This window comes from Alligator mississippiensis, chromosome 5 (assembly GCF_030867095.1).
Source record: "Alligator mississippiensis isolate rAllMis1 chromosome 5, rAllMis1, whole genome shotgun sequence".
Lineage (NCBI taxonomy): Eukaryota > Metazoa > Chordata > Crocodylia > Alligatoridae > Alligator > Alligator mississippiensis.
In genome coordinates this window covers 1039715-1059506 of record NC_081828.1, presented here as the reverse complement: position 1 = coordinate 1059506, position 19792 = coordinate 1039715, and the positions used below count along the sequence as shown (strand labels likewise).

The window sequence follows — 19792 nt, the reverse complement described above, 5'->3', positions numbered from 1 at the left end:
ATACCTGAAATAGGGCTGGCTAGGTTTATACCCCCATACCTTGAATTTTAGAAACCAGAAGCTGCAAGTTACACAGGATCCTGGCTATTCCAAAACAACAATTTCTATTTTCAGAGACTAAATGAGTCACTGCCAGTGGGGTTTCCCAAGCCTCACAATACATGATTAACAGAAGGCAAAGTCCAAAGACATCCTCTTCCCTTAAATCAAATCCAGGGACACTAGTGTTTGCATCCCATCTTTCTGGGGAGTAAATGATTTCTTAAGCAGCAATGAATAGGAAATGCATATCACATCCAGCACTAGCCATGGATTCCCACAGGTCCAATACAGTGGCTATTTGTCCTGGCTTCCAACATACAGCACACCTGCCCGATCTCGGGCTTTGGCAATATCCCTAGCGTGCAAGCCACGACTATCCAAGCCAGTGCTGTACGACAGGCAGGGCACAGCACCACATCCACCTGGATCCAAACACTCCAAAATAAGCTGAATGACTCAATATTTATTTGGGAGAAGGTATCCACTGCGGTTCCCCAGTGGTCTGTCTTGAGGCTGGTACTGTTTAATATTTTCATTAAGCAGAAGCCTCAAGCTGTAGCAGAGGAAAATTTAGGCTGAACATTAGGAAGAACTTTGACTCTGAGGGTGGGAACAGGCTATCTAGAGAGATGTAGAATCTCCACCTCTGGAAGTGTTCAAGAACAGGTTGGACAGACTTGGACTTGGCTGAGATGGTTTAGTTGGGTGATGATCCTGTACTGAGCAGGGGCTAGACTACCTCCTGAGGTCCCTTCCAGCCCTACTTTCCTACCAAGAGTGAACCCTCTCCCTAAGATGTGCACCAAGCCGAACTGGACCAACAAGTATGAGAGCACAGGAGGCTGCCCAAGCTAATCAGTGAACAGGAAAGCGTTCAGTACCATGTTTAAGATTACCTCTTCCTCTCCTCCATATCTTCATCTTCGTTGCATGGCTCCCCAGTTTCCATTTCATCAGAACACTGCTTTTCAGTCTCGATTTTCTGGACAAGATCCCCCTTGAAGAACTCGGCTGCCTCCGGCGTTGGAAGAGTGTGGTCAATGACAGTCATATCTTTCCCAGCTTTCCAGAGCTTGTAGCGATCTGGTTGGTACTTCCTCACAAAAACATCCATAGAGATCTTCACCATGTCCTTCCGACATGAACACTGCAGTCGCACAGAATATGTGAGCCCACTTACCCAAGAATACTACTTTTCAATCCAGTGCTACTTTACTGTCATCAACCGCTCTAACTCAACTGAAGCAAAAGATCTTCCAAAGACTTGAAAGCTTTGAGTCTCACAGCCCACAGGTCAAGCACTGTCCCCATGTGAGAATCATTATGCACAAAGATGAAGCAACTTGCCCACAGTCATGAAATACAAAAACACATCTTCATTGTGGAAAGAGAAAGAGGTTGCTAGTCAAGAACAGAACATCTACATCTATTGGCTTATTCACGCAGGGGTCCACTTATCTAAGGTGAAACCCCCTAGCTTGGCAGTTTGTCGGAATGATTCCCCATTAGGAGGATTTCTGCTGTAGGGCCTCTGGTCTTAATACTGCAGAGGTGAGAATTTCTGCAGCTTGTAGGATGACACAACTAGGACAGAGACCGGCTTTAAGCTTCTGCTCACTGGCAACAACTGGCTCAGCATTACATCCAGGGCTAGCTAGCTTCCAGCAGTGAGCAAATCCCAGGCTAGAAAACTAAGGATGGGTTGCATTTTTGAGCACTGTACTGCAAGAGGGGGTGTTCACTTAGTCCCAGTGGCTCTGGTGCTTCCCCAATAAATAGGCTTGGCAGGATTCAATTTTTATTAGTAAAGGTCGATTTCAATTCACACTCACAGACTAATGAAAAAATATCTCCATCATTAATAATCGAAGAGGGGAAGAACAGAAGGGAATTAAAGGCCTGAGTAGAGAAGTCTCGCTAAAGAGGAAAATAGTTGTGGCCTAATGACTTGTCAATTAAGCAATTAGTTGGTCCTTCAGAGGAGGAGATAACAGGCTACTTAAAACCCCTACAGGAGTGGGGAGAGGAAGACAAAGTAGCAGTGAGGAATTCCTGACACCACAGTGGGACAACTCAGCTGCAGAGAACAGGGGACAGACTGTAAAAAGGAGGCAAAGCAGCCTACTCATGAGACTGGTACATGGAGAGAAAGTCTCCAATTAGAAAGGATACAAGTTTTGGTGTTTTCTTGGCTTTTTCATGGGGTGGAAGTTCTTTATGTTAATTTATTTTAAAAATCGATAAAAAAAATCAAAACAAATGCTTAAAAAATAATACTGACATTATCTGTCAAAATTATTAAAAAATAAAAATTGGATTCAGCCAAGCCTACAAAGCAGCCATTTTTAAGCAAGAGTTTTCCGACAGTCTGCTTAAAAGCTCATCTAGAACACAAAAGTTACCCAACTTTAACCTTTCTGTTATGGCCAAAGCCACAACCCTTTCCCATGACATGAATGCAATTATGCTAGCATAAAAATGTTCATATTCACACATCTTAGCCCCGTACAGGACATGCAGGAAGCTACACTGATATGCAGCACCTTCTTGGCAATACAGTTGCATCTGCACTGAGGGCTGTGCCAATCTGACTGTTTCAGTAAGACAATGCAATCTCTCAGCAAACCAGTATAAAAGCTGTTTAGACGAGCTCTAAGATGCCCATTGGGCCAAGCAGCAACAGTCTAACAGCATCTCTCCTGTCTTATAACAGAAGGCATGCAATCAACCTCTAAATTCTTAACCTAGATCCTAGATGATGCCTGTACACCAATTGGGCAGTACATCACTAGGCCCATTTGATGCTGCTACTGTATGAAGGTACAGACCCACATTAGGTAAGAACCACGGTTTGTTCTAAAGCAGCTGAAGTATCAAGGTGCCAAAAATATATGAAAGTCAGTCAAATGGACTGTTTTTCCATATGCAACAGAGAAGAGCAGAAGACCACTTACTAATACAGACTGCTTCCCATACTCGATCCACCGAAGAGTAGCAAAGTTGGTAGATTCCGCACAGTTAAACCCATGATTAAAGCCAGCATGATAACCATATGGGAATGTTATCATAAATTCTCCAGCCTCCTGTGTTACCTGGAAGAGAGCCCACATGGATGGGTCAGTGCTTTGCAACAGGGCACTTCACATTCCCCTATATTTGATGTACAAACCACCTTTGTGTTTGTCTTAGGCAAAAAAGCCTGAAGTTCTCCCTCCAGCTAGTTTTAGGGGTTCACATTTTTTTCTGACTATACTGGACAGACCCAGCAGCAGCTGGAAAATATCAGGAGACAAAGAACACCACTTTCAAGCAAATGGCTTCATATTCTTCAATTCATATTTTGGCCAAGAACACTACGGTCAAAAACACTAGGGTCAAGTGTTGAGATAGGACATTATTACTTACACCCAACAAACAGTTTCCGAAACACATTCTTCACTTACTTATCTGCACTCACTTCCACAGACCAACAATGGAAGGAAGAGCACTTTTTTGGCAAGAGAAATCCTACCTACACATGTATCGTACCCATTCATTTTTGTTTCTTTTTAATGAAGGGGGCTTGATGTCTGAACAGCCTGTCTCGTCTTTTTCTGCCCCAACTATACAGATTGGCTCAATAAAGAAATAGTTACTTCACCTCATAAACCTTGCTTCTCTCATATCCTTGAACCATGACAGTTAATGAAAGGAGTATTTTTTAGTATATCTTACAGTTTGATTTAGGAGGCACCCCCTTTAACTCCCTGTCAACCTTCCCACAGCCCTCCTTAAAAATCCCTATGGAGCTTGAGAACCAGGTGTTTGAATTGGTTACATTGGAGTATCATAGCCCTTCTTCCCTCACCTTATCAAAGGGGATGCCATATTTCTTCAGTATTGATGGAGAGATCAGGGTCATCTTGTGGCGGAGAAAAGCTTCACAGCTCTGGGCACTTCCTGGGAAAAATCCTATTTAAAAAGAAGCATATGGAGAGTGTTAGAGTGTTCTATTGAAATCTAGGAAGTTAGTTCCTCAGTTTGTTAGCAGTAAAGTTACTGCCCATACAAAGTGTTCAGTCCCTGGCCTGTTTGAGTGCCAGCCCATTCCAAACTATGAGGAAGAGGCAGTCAGGAAAAAAAGCAGCAGAATAGCCACAAGCCTCTGTACAATACTGGTAGGGTGCAGTTACCCTCCTAAAAAGGGTGTGGCTACTTGGATATTCTTTCCTTGCCTTTCAACAAAATTCAAGTAAGAGCAATGAATGGATAACTTGATATTTTAGAGAATTAAACAAGTTTACAAATAATGTCTACATATGTGGAGAAAAGGTACAGCCAAGTAGATGCATCCAAAACACCTTTGAAGACATTTTACAGAACTCAGCAAAAAAAGAACGTGTGTCAACATCTTAGTAATTTCAAAGAGGATCAGATGACAGAGATTTAATGATCACTTTGTATTGCTGGGAACCCAAAATCAAGAGTATTGTTACTGCCTCAGTCAGAAAGCAAGAGCAATGACCCTAACTCATAATCATAGGCATCATCATAGAATCATCACTCCATGGCATGAAAAGATATTTGTATTACGGCAGTACCTCCTAGCCCTAAACAGAGATCAGGACCCCACTGTTCTACGGACATACAAATCAGAACAAATATTGGTCTTTGGGTCACAGCCTAAGTGCAGTTTTATAGTCTTACGCTTAATTACATAATTGATAAACATAAAAGATGCATGTTAAATGACATCTGTCTTGCTCCTCCCCTAGGAATCAACTACCGAAAGACAACCCACATTATCATTTGCAGTGTTATTTATGAGTGCCAGACTGTTCCCTCAAGAAAGCTTTGAGCATATTGCTGTCTGGTAGAGGCAGGACATAGGCCCAGAGTAGGGGGAAGCAGAGATTACCTTTGGCAAGTCGCTCCAGCCGTTTCCCATGTTCTGGAGGGATGGAGTACCTGCAGGCATGAGAGCAAGTCAATTAAAGGTGGGGGCAAGGAAGAGTTTGGAGGTTAAACAGAAACAAACAAATCCACTTAAACTTCAGGCATGAGAAAGCCAGCAAGACCACCCCCCAGGTTTGACTATTACACAGGTGAAGTGAAGAAATTCCAGCTGCCAAGTTGCATTAGAACACAGCTATAAATAGTAGTTTCTAACATTACATTCATACAACCGATTGTTGAAAGATGCCAGAGAAAAAGTGTGTAGGAGGGAATGATTCTCTATGAAGATATAATCCATACTGTGACAGAGTTTGAGAATCTCTGCCCTACCTACACACTCTGGGCCCTAAAAAGTCATGCAGGTACAACCAGCAACATACCAGATCCACCTGCCTGTCAGTCTTAATAGAAAGCATGGCTACTCTGCACTGGTTGAATAAAAGCCATTACTCTCCATGACAAACTACTGGGCCTGCCATGTTGCCTGCAGATGTAGTGTTCAGTTCTGAGAGAGGACTTGTAGGGTTTCTGTGTTTTGGTCCTACTCACCCTAACAACCTAGCGCTGCAGTACTTCCTTTATACCCCAGAGCAGTACTTGACTTTCTAGAACACACACAAACCAATGAACCAAGTCCACTATGTACACTCAGATTCAAAACTCCATGTGCAATCCTCCTCTTGCTCCATGCAGTAAGTAACAGCAGTGGCCAGGGAGAAAAATACCTAGCACTTTCCTAATCAGCACCATTTTTTCTTCCCCCCACATCTCCAGCCAGAGATTCCAATAGTTGATGGCACTCCCTCCAGTGAGATTCTGGAGCTGTTCTAGGAAACCTTACCATGACTTGGGCTCCCCAAAGTGCAGGTAATTAATGCTGTAGAGGTCCATGTCCTCAGTATGCCAGGCGAAGGAGGTTTTCCACATCCCAAAGTAGAGGTAAGGGGTATTCACTCCCTCGATGGTTATGCCACTTTCATTCTCCACTACATCCAGGATTGTGTTCAACCTGCCAATATTCCATTCATCTACATGCTGTAAAACATGGAGCTCATTTTACACAAGAACCAGCAAGGACAGAACCATATAAATATGATATCAGCTATAATATACTGGCCTAGTGCTACACCGCACTCTGGGACAGAACAATCTCTCATTTCTGCTGCCCAGTCCAAAATCTTCAACTTTCTGGTTGCTTCTTTCTTTCTTGGTTTGTTTGTTTTTTTTTAAGTTCAAGTCTAACATGGCATTAAACTACTAATTCACCCCCTCACTGAACAGGAGATAAGCCAGTGCATCGTAAAACTGAAATCCTCTACCCACTAAATATGAGCCAATGAGGGCAGGTGAGCAAAGCTTGTACTACCCTTGACTATACCGTTTCAACAGGCAGAGGACTTCTGTCATTCAAAACTGTCACGTGTTTCCTCCCAAGCCTCTTTTAAAGTACTGCAATATTTTAACAGTTCAACAAGCAAAGTGTAACTGCATTATTATGCACTCAGTTCTGATGCTTATCCATCAGCAGGCCATTGCCTGATAGTGACACACCTCAATGACAGGTTATCCAGCTATAAAGGAGTCCCACAGAACTGTACACCCCAGTGGATATAAACACAGTACGTATTCATATAAGCCGATATTTCAGGCTCACCTGTGTCCCCCAGTACATAACACCATTAAGTCAACTCCATGCTTTAACTATACATTACAGAATTTTGCTCCTGGAGTTTAACTATATCATAATAATGTTTTAAAATCTGGGTAACCAGAGATGCCCTAGAGCGATGAGCCTTTTTTAGCCTGCTTTGGCTATCTAGGTTAAACGATAAATGAGTTATGGAAATATAGGTTATTGAATTCCCATGTAGTAGATGTTGGAAACTAGCAGTTTGCTACAAACTTCATTAAAACCTCTCCAAGAGAGACAGCTGACTGCCAGGGACAAGACCTACTGCAAGACTCACAAATTTATGTTACCAGAAAACTGAAAATGTTTCTCTTTACCTTCTCGTAGAGTGTGCCATTAACATCAGCACCATAGATAGGGGCATTGAACGTGAGGTTTTTCCAGTATTTCCGCTCAAGGTCCTCAAAGTCAGTATAGCGAGGCGTGCAGTATCTAAAACGTAATCAAGTGTCACTTCATCAGTGAACAACTCTGCCACAGTACAACAGAATGCATGACAATGTCTTCCAGCATTAAGACAAGGAGGATGGAAGGCTCTCTCAAGAACAGCCTATCATACTAGTTAATGGCTAGGGCACTGGAACAGAGATCAAGAGACAAAAACTGCCATAGCAGGCCAGACCAAGAGTCAATTTAGCCCAGTATCCTGTTTCTGACAGCAGCATGGAGCAGATGCTTCTAGGGAAAAGTAGAAGAAACACAGCATATGTAAAGTGATTCACACCTGCCATACCTTCCCAGGTGTCAGCAGTCATAGGTTTAGGGATGTCCCTGACTGTCATACTGAACAGCCTCAATGGACCTAGCCTCCATAACATTTATCTCATCCCTTCTTTAACTTAGTTGTGTTATTTACCCCCACTACATTCTGTGGCAATGATTTCCACAAGTCATGAACTGTGAAAGAATACTTCCTGGTTTGTTTCAAACATGCTGCCTCATAATTTCTTCACTATTACTTATGTTATAAAACCTAGTTAATAACAGTTTTCTGTTCATTTTTTCTACACCATTCATGACTCTCTAGACTTCTGGCACATCCCCTTAAGCCCCTCTTTTGCAAACTGAAAAGTTCTAGTCTTTTTAGTCTCTCACGTGGAAACTGTTCCATACTCCTGATCATCTCTGTGTGCCTATTCTCACTTTAACATACAATCTTTTTGCTATGGAATGAGCAGAACTGCACATGACACTGAAGAGGTGGGCACACCATAAATCAGTATTAAAGCATAATAATGTTGCTTCCTTTTAAATTCCCTTCCTAATTATTCATAATATCCTTTTAATCACTGTTCCTGCACATAGAGACGATGTTTCCAGAACTATTACAATGAGATCCAAAATCTCTTCTCCCAAGAGGGTCATGCCTAATTCAGAACCCATCACTTGTATGCAGTTAGGACTTCACCCAATGTACATTACTCTGCTTGTCAAGAGACCCACGTCCTATACCCATATAACTTTGGGCAGGTCATTTCAATATTGTGCCTTTGTTTCCTCTCCTGTGTTTTTGTCTTGTTTGTACAGTGCCAGGCAGCCTGAACAGACAAGACACTAATCTCAGCTGAGGTCTCCGGATGCTGCTGAAAAATCAAGACCCAGGGTACCTCCAAGAAAAAGTTAAGATTTTCAAGAAGTATATAATTTGACTTACGTTATTAGGTTAAACAACATGCACTACCCTTTTGGCATCCTGAAACTCATTTTGTTGAAGGAACTACAGTTTTAAAAAACAAGTTACTTTGAAAACTGACGCTAGTTTAAGTCTTCTTTGCTTTTCGTTTGGCTTACCTACAATCTGCATTTCTCTACTAGCCTGAACAACAGAAACTAGTTAAACAGTTTCACTTTCTGATTCTCATTGTTTAGCATAGACTCTGCATGCTCCCATTTGCAAAGGATCAGTAATATAGGCTCTCTAGACCGAAAGGTCATTCACACCTGTTTAATAGGAATTAACTAGACAACATTAATTAATAAGCCTTAGTAAATAATTCTGCTAGAGGACCAGAATGCAATTGTATAGCCTTTGCGGGACCAAAAGCAGCAAAGCAGTCTTACATGTGTGACTGAAGAGAGTAGATGCAACATATAAGGGCAACAGATGTGTTCATTATGGAAAGTTCAGGAGTCATTCTAAAGACTTTGTTTCTGTTGAAAATAAACATTTCAACAGAAATTTTCACCCACATTTTCCCTCTATTCAGAAGCATCCAACTACACACTAAGGGCGTGTCAGTGTTGCAAATCTTTGCCGCAACAGGTGGAAAGGGAAGACTCCTTCGCAGAGACACAGATCCACTTGTCCACTGGTCCCTGCTGACAAAACTTCCCAGCACAGACCCCGCTTCGGCAAAGCCCTGAAACAAAGCCCGTCACGCGAGCGACGACGACGCGATAAGCAGCGAGCGCAAACTCTCTTACTTGTCGCTGTTTGCAGTCCTGCGAAACTCCCGGACGGTCATCGCCTTCTTCTGGATGTTGTACTGAGTGAACAGGCCGGACTGCCCGGTGACCACCTGCTGGATGGGCGCTGGGATGACCAGCTCGTCGATGTCGTCGTAGCACTGCCGCGGCTTCCACTCCTTTGGGGGAACGACCTGGGGGCGTCACGGGACAAAGGCAAACGTCAGAAAGCTTGGCCACCGAACACCGGAGCAGCTTTGGGTTTGGAGGAGGGGAGAACAACGACAAACAATGACTGCTCAGTCCACAGCTGCAAGAAAAGCACTGGGCAGAAGCAACTAGACTGCCTAGACTTTGGATTATGGCCTGTAAAAATAAATAAATCAATCAATGGCAGAGCCAGGGTCGTTATCCTGCGCTCCCGTCTGTCCGCAACCACTCTTCATCTTCAGTAACGGCGAGGCTGCAGAGCGGGACTACGTTAGGGTCCTCGCAGCAACTAACTTCCCACGGAAGAATAGCGCTATCGACTAAAACAAGGATACACCTGGCCCCACGCGACCGCAGGTTACAGATTAACTAGCGCGCTGGGGAGGGGAGGGAAGGGAGTTCGTCGGGGTGCTCGCAGCGCTGCTACGAGAGCCGCGCTTCGCAACACCCGGGGACGCCTCCGAGCCCCGTGTAGGGCGCCGGAATCCGGACCCAAAGGGGTGACCCCAGTGCAGGGGGGGGGGGAGGGGGCGCTCCCTGCCCCCCCAGGGAGCGCTGCCAGGCCATGCGGGGGAGGGGAGCCCCAAGTCGACCATGAGGAGGGGGTGCCGGGGGTGGGTCCCGAGTTTGTGGAGGAGAAGAAAACGCCCCCAGTGTCCGCAGGGGGCGTCCATCCGGGAGCAGGGGCGCCGGGCCCAGTCCCCGCCTGGAGGGGGCAGTGCCCCCAGGGGGCTGCGCGCGGCCCGCAGGTGCCCCAAGCCCGCAGGAGAGCAGTCCATGGCGGGGGGAGGGGCAGGGCAGTGTCCTGGAGGGCCCCAGGCCCAGGCGGGGGTCGCCCCGAGGGCCGTGCCGTACCGGAAGCCGCCCCCTCCCCCCGCCCACCTTGGCGAGGCCGGCGCGGTGCGCGCCCTGCGACTCGATGTAGGCGACGTATCGCGCGAAGTCGCGGAACTCGGCGGCGCTGGGCCGGAAGGTCATGATGCGCGCCGCGGGGTTGAGGTGCAGGCTCTCGGGCTCGGCCGCCGCCACCGCCATGTTGGTGGTGCCGCCGCCGCCTCCGGCCCCGGGCTCGGGCCTCTGACAGGCCCCGCAGCCAACACCCCGCCCCGGCCCGCCCCCCGCAGCCATTGGCGCGCCGGCGCCGCTACGGACCAATGGCTGTGGGGTCCGCGCCAGTTCCGCCTTCTCATTGGCTAAGCGCTGCCGCCCATCACGCGCTGGGCCTTTCGCCAGCGAATGGCGTCCGCCGCCCCCGAAAGCAGTCCCGGCGCGGAGGGATACTAATACGTTGGAGTGTTGAGAATAGAGAGATTCCGGTGCGACTCCGCTCTAGGCGCCAAAGAGTCCCCGCGCTGCCTCGGCCTTCGCTCTCCCCTCCCCACACTGGCGCCCCCAGGCTGTAGGCCAATCGCAGCGCCCCCTCGGGTTCTGACCAATAGGAATTCGACTCGGGAAGGGAGCCAGCCAATCAGGGCGGAGAAGCGGTGGTTGTTGCTAGGCAGGTTAGGGTTGAGGCTGACACGCCGGGCTGGACCGAGGCATCTCACGTGTGGCCGCGCCTCCCGCGGGGCAGGGCCGGGGCCGCATGCGCTCCCAGCCGTCGGGCCCGGCGCACGTGTCACGCACGTCACACATCATATGGCACACGTCACACCAGATCACACGTCACAGGCCTGGTCATGGACATCATACAGCAGATCTCACACGTCACACACCATATGACACATCGCAAGCCAGAGCACGCATGTTGCACACCAGCTCACACACATCACACATTATGTGACATATCACAAGCCAGATCACAGACATCACACAGCAGATCACACGTCACATGCCAGATCATGCATATCACACATCAGATCACACACATCATACATCATATGAGATGTCACACCCCAAAAATCACACACCGGATCACGCACATCACATGGCAGCTCACATGTGTGACACATCACACGCCAGGTTACACACGTCACAGTTCAAGGAGCCGGCCGAGATGCTCGGTCCCTCCGCCTGCCCACGGCCGCCCCACGTTTCGGAGCCGGGCGTGGCCAGGTGCGGCTCGGACCCCGCTCAACACTGCTCGTGCGGACCCCGGCCGCAGAGGGCTGGGTAGGGCCCGGGCCGGGAGGCAGCGCGGGTCACTGAAGCGGCAGATGCAGCCTGGAAGCGGTGGGTCTCTGGAAACCTCGGCTCCGAGGGGGCCGTGGCTCGGCCCGGCTTGCTGTAGGTCTGGCAGCCGCGCGCTGCTCACTCCTGGGCACCGAAACCAACGTCTCCATATCACTCGGGCTGACACGAGCCATATTTTATGATGATAAATGGGACAGAGTCGCCACGAGCAGAAATGTGGAGGCAGGGAAATTCAGCGACACGTTTGCTGTCACCGCGGCTGGTACGTGAAGGGAGATTGCTTATGAAAACGAGCAAGAGGGCAGCAGACTCATTTAACGGGGCGGGGGGACCAGAGTTTTTCTGGCTGTCCGACATGTGCCGGGTCAGAACTGGCAAAAAGAATTTGCCACCGCTGGGAAGTTTTACAAATGAAAACTGTACGGGCGGCTGAGCGCAGGGAAAACCGGGATCGGGATGGGAAGGCGCGGAGCAGGTCAGGACACGGCTTGCTAAACGTTGCACGCGTGGTGTCTGCTCGCGGGAGAGACGTGCCTATTCAAGGGATGCTACTTAGAAACAGAGAAACAGGCTCCAGTCTAAAACAAGCCACCTCTCGCTGGAGCATGAAATGAGGTAAAAAGGAAGAGTCCTCCTTAGCGACGCCTTCTCTGCGGGCAACTCCCGCTCGGTGGCTGCCAGCCTTCTCGTTGCCTCCACCACCGCCCTTCCCCAGACCCTTCCTCTGCTTCCGAGCCAGCGCGGGCCACAAGCGAGAAGTGCCGGGGTGAAATTAAGAAGGACATTTTTATTTATTTTTTAATTTTTTTAACAGGAAAACCTGCTTGAGCGTGAGCTGTAGGATGCTCACGAGTCCCAGCTCCGGGCAGGACCAGCCCTGCACGACCATCCCAGACAGCGTTTGTCCAACCAGCACTTCAAAGCGTCCGCGGATGAAGGCTCCGCGTCCTCTCCAGGTAATCTGCTCCAGTGCGCGACTACCTGCGTAGTGCGCAAGCTCTTCCTAAAGTCCCCTTGTTTGCAATTTCAGGCCGTTAAGTGACCTCCTGTCCTGCCCCCCGTGGCTGCACCAAATGGCCTGTCACCACCCACAGTCAAACCACCCGTCCTTATTTGCAACCGTTATCAGACCCCTCTGTCCTTTCCTCCCTTCTCCACACTAAATAACCCTCAGTTTTCCAGACTTACCAAGTCCATGTTTCCTGCACTCTCGACGTCAGAGGAAGGACCCCCATACCTCCCTGCTTGGAAGTTAGACGTAGATGGGGCTGGTCCCTGGGGAGCAAGCTGCAGGGCCCGTTCCCAGGGGCTCCTGGGCACAGCTGTGCTGCTGACGGCACGAGAATGAACCAGCCCCCTCCAGGAACAAGCTGCAGGTTCCTCTTACAATACCAGATTTAGCGAGGTTTAAATCTGCAGCAGGATGTGGAATTACCAACCCGTGGAAGTGAGTGGGGCCCTCTTCTCCCAGCTATCAGGGGAATGCAAATAACGAAGTCCTGTCTCGTTGCAACAGCTTCGGCCGGGCTGTGGGGTGGCACCGTGGGAGTTTGCAAAGAGGACCAGCAGGGAGTAAGGGAGGACCAAGCAGAAGCACCCTGTGGGGAAGCTTTACCACCCGATTAGCAGCTGATTTTCTTACCTGCTCTGTTTGCTGAACTTCCTCAGCACTTAGGAGCAAGCGGTCTGGATTGGGGCATTGTTTGACTGAATGGTCCTTGAAATTCATCCCCCACCTCTCCCTCCTGCTGCAGTTTGCTGCTCATCAAATGCTGGGGGGAAGAAGTAGGTACAGAAATAAGGCTTTGGCCCCCTCTACGCTTGTGCCAATGCCCTGGCCCCATGCAGAAATCATTAAACTGTTGGAAAAGGCATAGTAACTTCAGCAACTTTAACAAATTTCTGCTTCTGCAAGTTTTTGTTTCTTCAGGAACTCCCTTTTGAGACAGACACAGAGCAAGGTGCCGCAGTGACATTTAGGGGAATAAATCTTGCTCTTTTAATCAAAGGGCTGTGATTTAATCTCTTCCTCGGGCAATTTGAGTGCCATGCACAACTCGCCAGTGCTGGCTGCCTGGGGCTGCAGCCGAGCTCCTTTGGAACGAACGTTGTGGGGGCGCTTTCAGGAAAGTTCGTTACTCTAACCTTCCTGGTTTCACTTAAACCAGAGTCCCCCAGCATCCCAGCATGCTCGCTGGGCTGGGCTCTCTCCTCCAGCCCCAACCCCTCTGCTCCCCAGCTGCAGCAGGGACAGGCAGGGGCGAGGGTCTGGCCAGAGAGGGGTTTAATTCCCTCCTCCCTGTCCCACTGGCAGGGACCTGAGCTGGGTCTGCCGCACGCTCCCCCTCGCTGCTGCAGTGGCCATGAAAGAACTGGCGGAGCTCATCGCAGGGCCACTGGCAAAGCTGTTCGAAGAGTCGTGGGAGTCGGGAGTGGTCCCGGACGACTGGAAGAGGGACAACGGGGTACCCATCTTCAAGGAAGGGGGCAGGGACAACCTTGCAAACCATGCACCGGTCAGTCTGACTTTGGTCCTGGGAAACATTTTGAAAACTGTGTTATGGAGGCAATCAATTACAAGCTGGTAACTGGTGGGGTATTAAGAAGTAACCAGCACGGCTTTGGCAAGGGTCGATCATGCCTGACAAACCCGGTGTCCTTCTACAGCCAGGTAACTAGCCAACTGGACGAGGGACACGAGGTTGACATCATTTGCTTGGACGTCAGTAAAGCCTTGATTCTGTTTCCCACGAGATCCTCTCGACCGAACTGGAGGGTGCTGGGCTGGACCAGTCTACAGTGAGGTGGGCGGATGACTGGCTGAGAGGCCGATCCCAGAGAGCTGTAATCGATGGGATGGCCTCATCCTGGAGGGCCATCTCCAGTGGTGTCCCCCAGGGATCAGGGCTTGGGCCCGTGCTCTTTAACAACTTTATCAATGACTTGGATGAGGGGGTGGAAAGCTCAATGATTAAGTTTGTGGATGACACCAAGCTGTGGGGAAACGCGGGCACATCAGAGGAGAGGGTGAAGCTCGAGGATGACCTCGACAGATCAGGAGGATAGGCCCCATGAGGAGCGACTCCGGGAACTGGGCCTGTTCAGTCTGAGTAAGGGAAGACAGAGGTGACTTGCTAGCTGCCTACAAGTACACCGCGGTGAGCATCAAGGGCTAGGGGAGCAACTCTTCAGGACGGCACCCCAAGGGCGGACAAGGACCAGTAGGCACAAGCTAATCGAGGGAAAATTTAGGCTGGACATAAGAAAATTCTTATTCTCCCCACTGCCCCCGAGGTGGGGGTTTATTTTGCCCACCCTGACCACTGCTTGCTCTGTGCCTGGGGAAGCAGCAGAATAAGCCTCCTCTGCCGGACGCCAGAAGGAGGGGGCAGGAGGGGGCTTATTGCACTGCTTGCCCCAGGCACACAGCGAGTGGCGGTCGGGGTGGGCAGGCCTGGCTGTGGTCCCCCAGGGGCAGTGGGGGTAGAGGGGAGAATAACCATCCTCCCTGCTTTCTCTGCCTCAGGGGCCATGGTGGAGCGCCCAGCAGACCCGGCTCCGGCCCCTGCCCAAGGAACAGGGAGGGGGGCATTAACCCCATCTCTGGCCAGTTCATCCCAGACTGACCAGCTGCCCCAGCACAACTTCCCTGCAGCCAAGGGTTGTTCTAGCGTCTCCCGGCTCCTGCCCTGAGCAACTGCAGGCACGCGCCCACATTGCCCCAGCCCAGTGGGAATGTCTGTACTGGTACAAGCTGGTTCAACCCAGGCAAGGTAGACTAACCTGCAAAGGTTGACTCAATTTAGGCTCCTTATTTAGGTGCCTTATCCCCCCTCCCTCACGGGAACACGTTCCCAAGGGGTAAGCGCCTTTATACCGACGTGGCTGCGGCCACAGTAGGGTGAGGGGAGCAGGGGATGCACCGTGCCAACAGTAGGCATATGGTTAAGTGCTACCCCTCCTGGGCAGTGGGAAAGGGGGACGACTGGAGCATGCAGACATCTCTGGGCTCTGGTTCCCAGGTCCATGCCTCCCCATCCGGTCTCTTTCCTCTGAGGACATCCCTGGGTATGGGCACGTGGATATTTGGAGTAGTTTCAAAAGGGCAGCAGCCATCACATGGAAGTGTCAGGTATGGGCGAGCCGGGGACACGGACGCACAAACAGCAGAGCCGCTCCAGCAACCTGCCTCACCCGGGGCGAGGGCTGGCCTGGCTTGGCTGCAGCTGGATCATTCTCGGATTGTCTCTGCTTAACACTGCTGCCCGTTTGCAACCGTCCCCTTTGGCAAGAGGAGAAAGCCTCACAGCTTCCTCACCAAGGCCAGTCCACTCCGAGCGCAGGTTCCCAGTCCTTTTATTGCACCCGGGGCACCTTTGGTCCCGTAGCAAACAACAAAATCAGCAAAAGTGCACACAACCCAGCCCCGTGGTCTCTCTTCAGGCCTAGAGAGGAGCAACCCAGGCTCTGTGCTTCTCCCACATCACACCGACCTCCTCTCTGCTCCCCCTTGCTCTCGGCCTCTAAAGCGCTTGACTCTCTCTGTGGCTTCACCCTCATTTACTCGTCTGCAGGTGCAGCTGGTCCCGGGCGTCCGGCCAAGCAGCCTCCTCGCTGCTGACTACCTGCAGCTGGGCATCGGCCTTCATCTCCCTGCAGGCAGCTGCCCCTCCTGGGAGCCCCTTCCCCATAGATTATACCCGGGTGCGAGGCAAACGCGATGCACCCGTGTTGTGGGTGCCTCATGTCCAGGCAACCCCGTTTGCTCCAAAAATCAGGGGACAGGAGCACTGGGGACTCCTGCAGATGACCACAGCACCGGCTCTGCACAGCCCACCCCAGAGGTGCCAGGTGCTACCACTGTTTGACCCAGGTCCTCAGGAGTTGCTCCAAGACACGGTGCCCTGCTGTGTCTGCTACCAGCAGGGTATGCATCCAGGCAGGAGCAGGCCTTGGAGGGTCTCTGCTGGTCCCACCAGCTCCGCAATGAGGACAAGGGGGCCACGGGTGAGCTGGGGTGACCTGACCCAGCCAACCCCAGCATCCCTGAGGCAGTGAAGGGCGGGCACGCGAGGATGCTGGTGTGTGGGACCCAGCGCGCTAGACCAACCAGTGCATTTATGAGTCATCACTTAGCCTGGGTGGAACAAGCCTGGCCTGTCCCCACGGACTCGTGGCAGCCGTCAGGATGCAGGGCACAGCTGAAGCATGCCTTCAGTGTGCAGTTGCTGGTTTCCAGAGATTTGTCTGCACGGACGCCACGTTCTGGAAGGGAATGAGGCACGACCAGAGGACTGCAGCTCTGCAGTAGCTACGTTTTGAGGGCAGTCAATGTAGTTAAATATGCAAAGCTCCAGCTTTATATTCCCAGCCACCTCTCTGCACAGCGACAAGCAGCTATAGATCACATTCATGTGAAGAAGTGCAGGGAAGGGGCTCGGGTGCAGTTGTACTTAATGGTACCGTTGCACATCAATCCAGGCTGTGCCGCCGCCAACTGCACAGCTCCATCAATAACAGGGTTTGAAAGAGCCGGCGGGCAGGAACATCACGAGCGTGCGACCAGGGGATGGTGCATTGCCCTCCTTGTGACTGGAGCAGGCTCTCCCAGTGGCTGCAGGGACGGCATGAAGCTGCGGGAGTGTTACACGTGTGACCTCACGGATGTGGGATGCGGGAGTAAGGGGTGCAGGATGCCCACGTGTGAATTGCCTGGCCGGTTGAGCCCATTGCTCCTTGTCCTGCTGTCTGCCCCCACTGAGACCAGCCCAGCTCCATCCTCTTTGCAGCCCTCCGGCAGGGAGGTGAAGGCTGCTATTCAATCCCCCTCGGTCTTCCCTTCTGCAGCCTCAATCAGCCCATTTCCCTCACCTCTCCTCACCAGTCCTGTGCCATGAGGAAGGTTTCTTCCTCCCCTCTGCATTGCCAGGGCCTCCAGGGGCCTCTAGTGCTGCTCCAGCTCCCGGGCTCACTGCTCCACATTGGCACCACAGCACCGTGGTCCCTTCCTTGGGTAAAGTCTCGTGGCTCCCGCGGAGCCGGCAGCCGTGCTGTGCTGGGATGCCACCAGCCAGGGGATAAGCAGCTGCAGTCTGTACAGCAAGGGAAGATCCCTTACCGGGTTTCTCGATGCTCGCCGGAGACGGCGCATGAACACGGGTTTAACCCCGGTCACCTGCCAGCAAGCTGCCCCGTCCCGTGGGCCTGTGCCCTGTCCAGCTGTGGAGGTCCAGGGTGCCCCGTGTCCCGTCCTCTGGCACCGTCGACACCTGCCGCCCCCAGGGCTGTGCGTGCCGGAGAAGAGCGTCCACCGGTGCCGTTCTTGCCACTCGGCCCAAACTCCCAGCGCCCGCGCTCACCGTTCCCGCTCACGCGCTTCCTCTGCTGTGGGGGTTTCAGTCCCTTTTGCTGTGCGCTTCATTTGCATATATGCAAATCACCCTATGCTGCAGTTGGCTCTGCGAGAGGGTGCAGGCAAAGCCGTGGCAAGAAGCAGCCCTATGTAGCCTTGCTCTGTAAGCTGCAAATTGGCCCCAGCGCGGCTGGCTCAGCGCCGGCCTCCCCATCCAGACCAGGGCGATTCCTACCAGAAGCAGCTCCCCGCATCCGGGATGCCGCCCATGGGCTTCATTTTCGCACGCAGCATTCCCCCGGCCTGGAGGTTGCGCCGGTGATTGGCAGCAAAGACGGAGCAACCGAGGCCCGTGGCTCCGACCGGGGGCAGTGCCGGGGCGGGGAGGGCTGCGCGCCGTGGCAGGCGGTGGTTCCCTGGTCCTGCCCAGGTCGGGCCCGGGACCCACCGCCTGGCCCAGCTCCTGCAGGTCGTGCCTTGCCCATGGGAGCTGAGCCCTGCGCCACGGTCCTGCCCCATCTCTTGTGTCCTATGGGGGCAGAAAGCGGAGGCTGTAAGTGAGAGGGACTGGGTCTGAGCGGGGGTTTCCCCTAAATCATAGAAATTTAGGCTGGAAGGGAGCTCAGGTCACATCTAGTCCAACCCCCTACCAGCCCCAACTCCATCATCCCAGCCAGGGCTTTGTTTCCCCGGGGCTTAAAGACCTGCGAAGACGGAGATCCCACCAGCTCTCTAGGGAACCTGTTCCTCTCTCGCGTGCAGCCCCTAGCACGCAAGGTCTGGGGCGTCCTGGTTCACAGCCCGTGCTCAATAGCGACCGATGCCCCTTCCCCCCCAGCACGTGTCCAGGCCCTGGGTGAATCTGGCCAAACCATCAGCTCCCACCCCGGCTGGTGGCAACGAGCCCCCGCTGTAACGACGTGTAACGACGCGCCGGGGGAAAGAGAACTTCCTGTTGTTGAGCTCACGCCGGCTGGTTTCCTGCCGCGATCCCTCGTGCCCGTCGGCTCTAACGCCCTCCGGACTTTCTCTTCCCCATTCGGTGTTTTGTAAGCCCTTCTCCGCTCCCGTCCCCCCTCCAGCGTCTCCTTTCTCAACCGACCAGGCCCGGGCACCTGAGCCAGGACAGGGCCATGGGGGTCCCTGGGAGGCCGGGCATCAGCCTGGCGGGCTCTTGCTGGGTGCTGGACTCACCAAGGCAGGGCCGGGCGTCCAGGCACTGGAGCTGTGGGCATTAACACAGCCCAGCCGGGTCGGCATGTGGGGCCTGGCACCCGACAAGACCGGGCCTGTCTGCCGCGGGGACACGGCTGGGCCCCGGCTCCTGCCCGCCCGGGCTGCCTCAGCCACCGGTTCAGGGCAGGGGTCCGTGGGCCGTTTGCAGGCTCACGGTGCCTCTCCGACGCTCTTGCTCAGACCACTCTGGGCTTGGGAGTCAGCTCTGATGTCCCCTTGGAAAGGCTTTGGTGCCCTCATCGTGTGGATCCCAGCTCTGCCACTGATGTCCTGTGCAGCCTTGGTCATGTCACCCCAGCTGCCTATCTCCATTTCCCCTGCCCAGGGGGAAGCTGGAATCCTCCATCCCACCGGCGTGTTGGGGTTGTGGCGAGGAAGGGACCAGCCACGCGAAGTGCAGCTGCTACCGTACATGTCCCCTGGGTCTCTGCTCGCAGGCTCCCGGGGGCACGGCCCTGTGGGCCCCACAGAGCTGCTGGAGGGTGGAAGGAAATGGGGGCAGGAGCTGCAGCCCCTGCCCTAACACCCTTGGGGAGCGGGAACAAAGGGCACCGGCAGCCTTCAGCTTTGTGCCGCCCTCGGGTGGCTGCAGCTGGGTAGCGCCGGCTCCGTCCTGCGCCGGCTCAGCCCCAGGGTCCCCGGCCGTGATGTGGAGGAGCCCGGGTGCCGCCTGAATCTGGTTGTCGCTATTGCCGCTGCAGAGCCGGGCACCAGCGCAAACAGACGAGGGATCTCCCCCGGGCAGGTTACCTGTGTGTGCATGCATGTGTTCACGTGTGCACACTGTC

General features: G+C 52.4%; 1 protein-coding gene across 1 annotated transcript in view; it reads right to left on the bottom strand.

The window, feature by feature from the left end:
• Positions 1 to 10366, bottom strand: part of KDM4A (lysine demethylase 4A) — a 31440-nt gene extending 21074 nt beyond the window's left edge. Inside the window, exons 1-8 of the mRNA XM_006274286.4 lie at positions 10166 to 10366; positions 9092 to 9267; positions 6985 to 7099; positions 5819 to 6012; positions 4940 to 4989; positions 3890 to 3993; positions 2997 to 3134; positions 939 to 1189 (exon numbers count right to left, since the gene is read on the bottom strand). Coding sequence (XP_006274348.4) covers positions 939 to 1189; positions 2997 to 3134; positions 3890 to 3993; positions 4940 to 4989; positions 5819 to 6012; positions 6985 to 7099; positions 9092 to 9267; positions 10166 to 10318 — 1181 coding nt within the window. The 5' untranslated portion in view covers positions 10319 to 10366. The remainder of the gene's footprint in view (positions 1 to 938; positions 1190 to 2996; positions 3135 to 3889; positions 3994 to 4939; positions 4990 to 5818; positions 6013 to 6984; positions 7100 to 9091; positions 9268 to 10165) is intronic.
• Positions 10367 to 19792: the final 9426 nt, after the last annotated feature.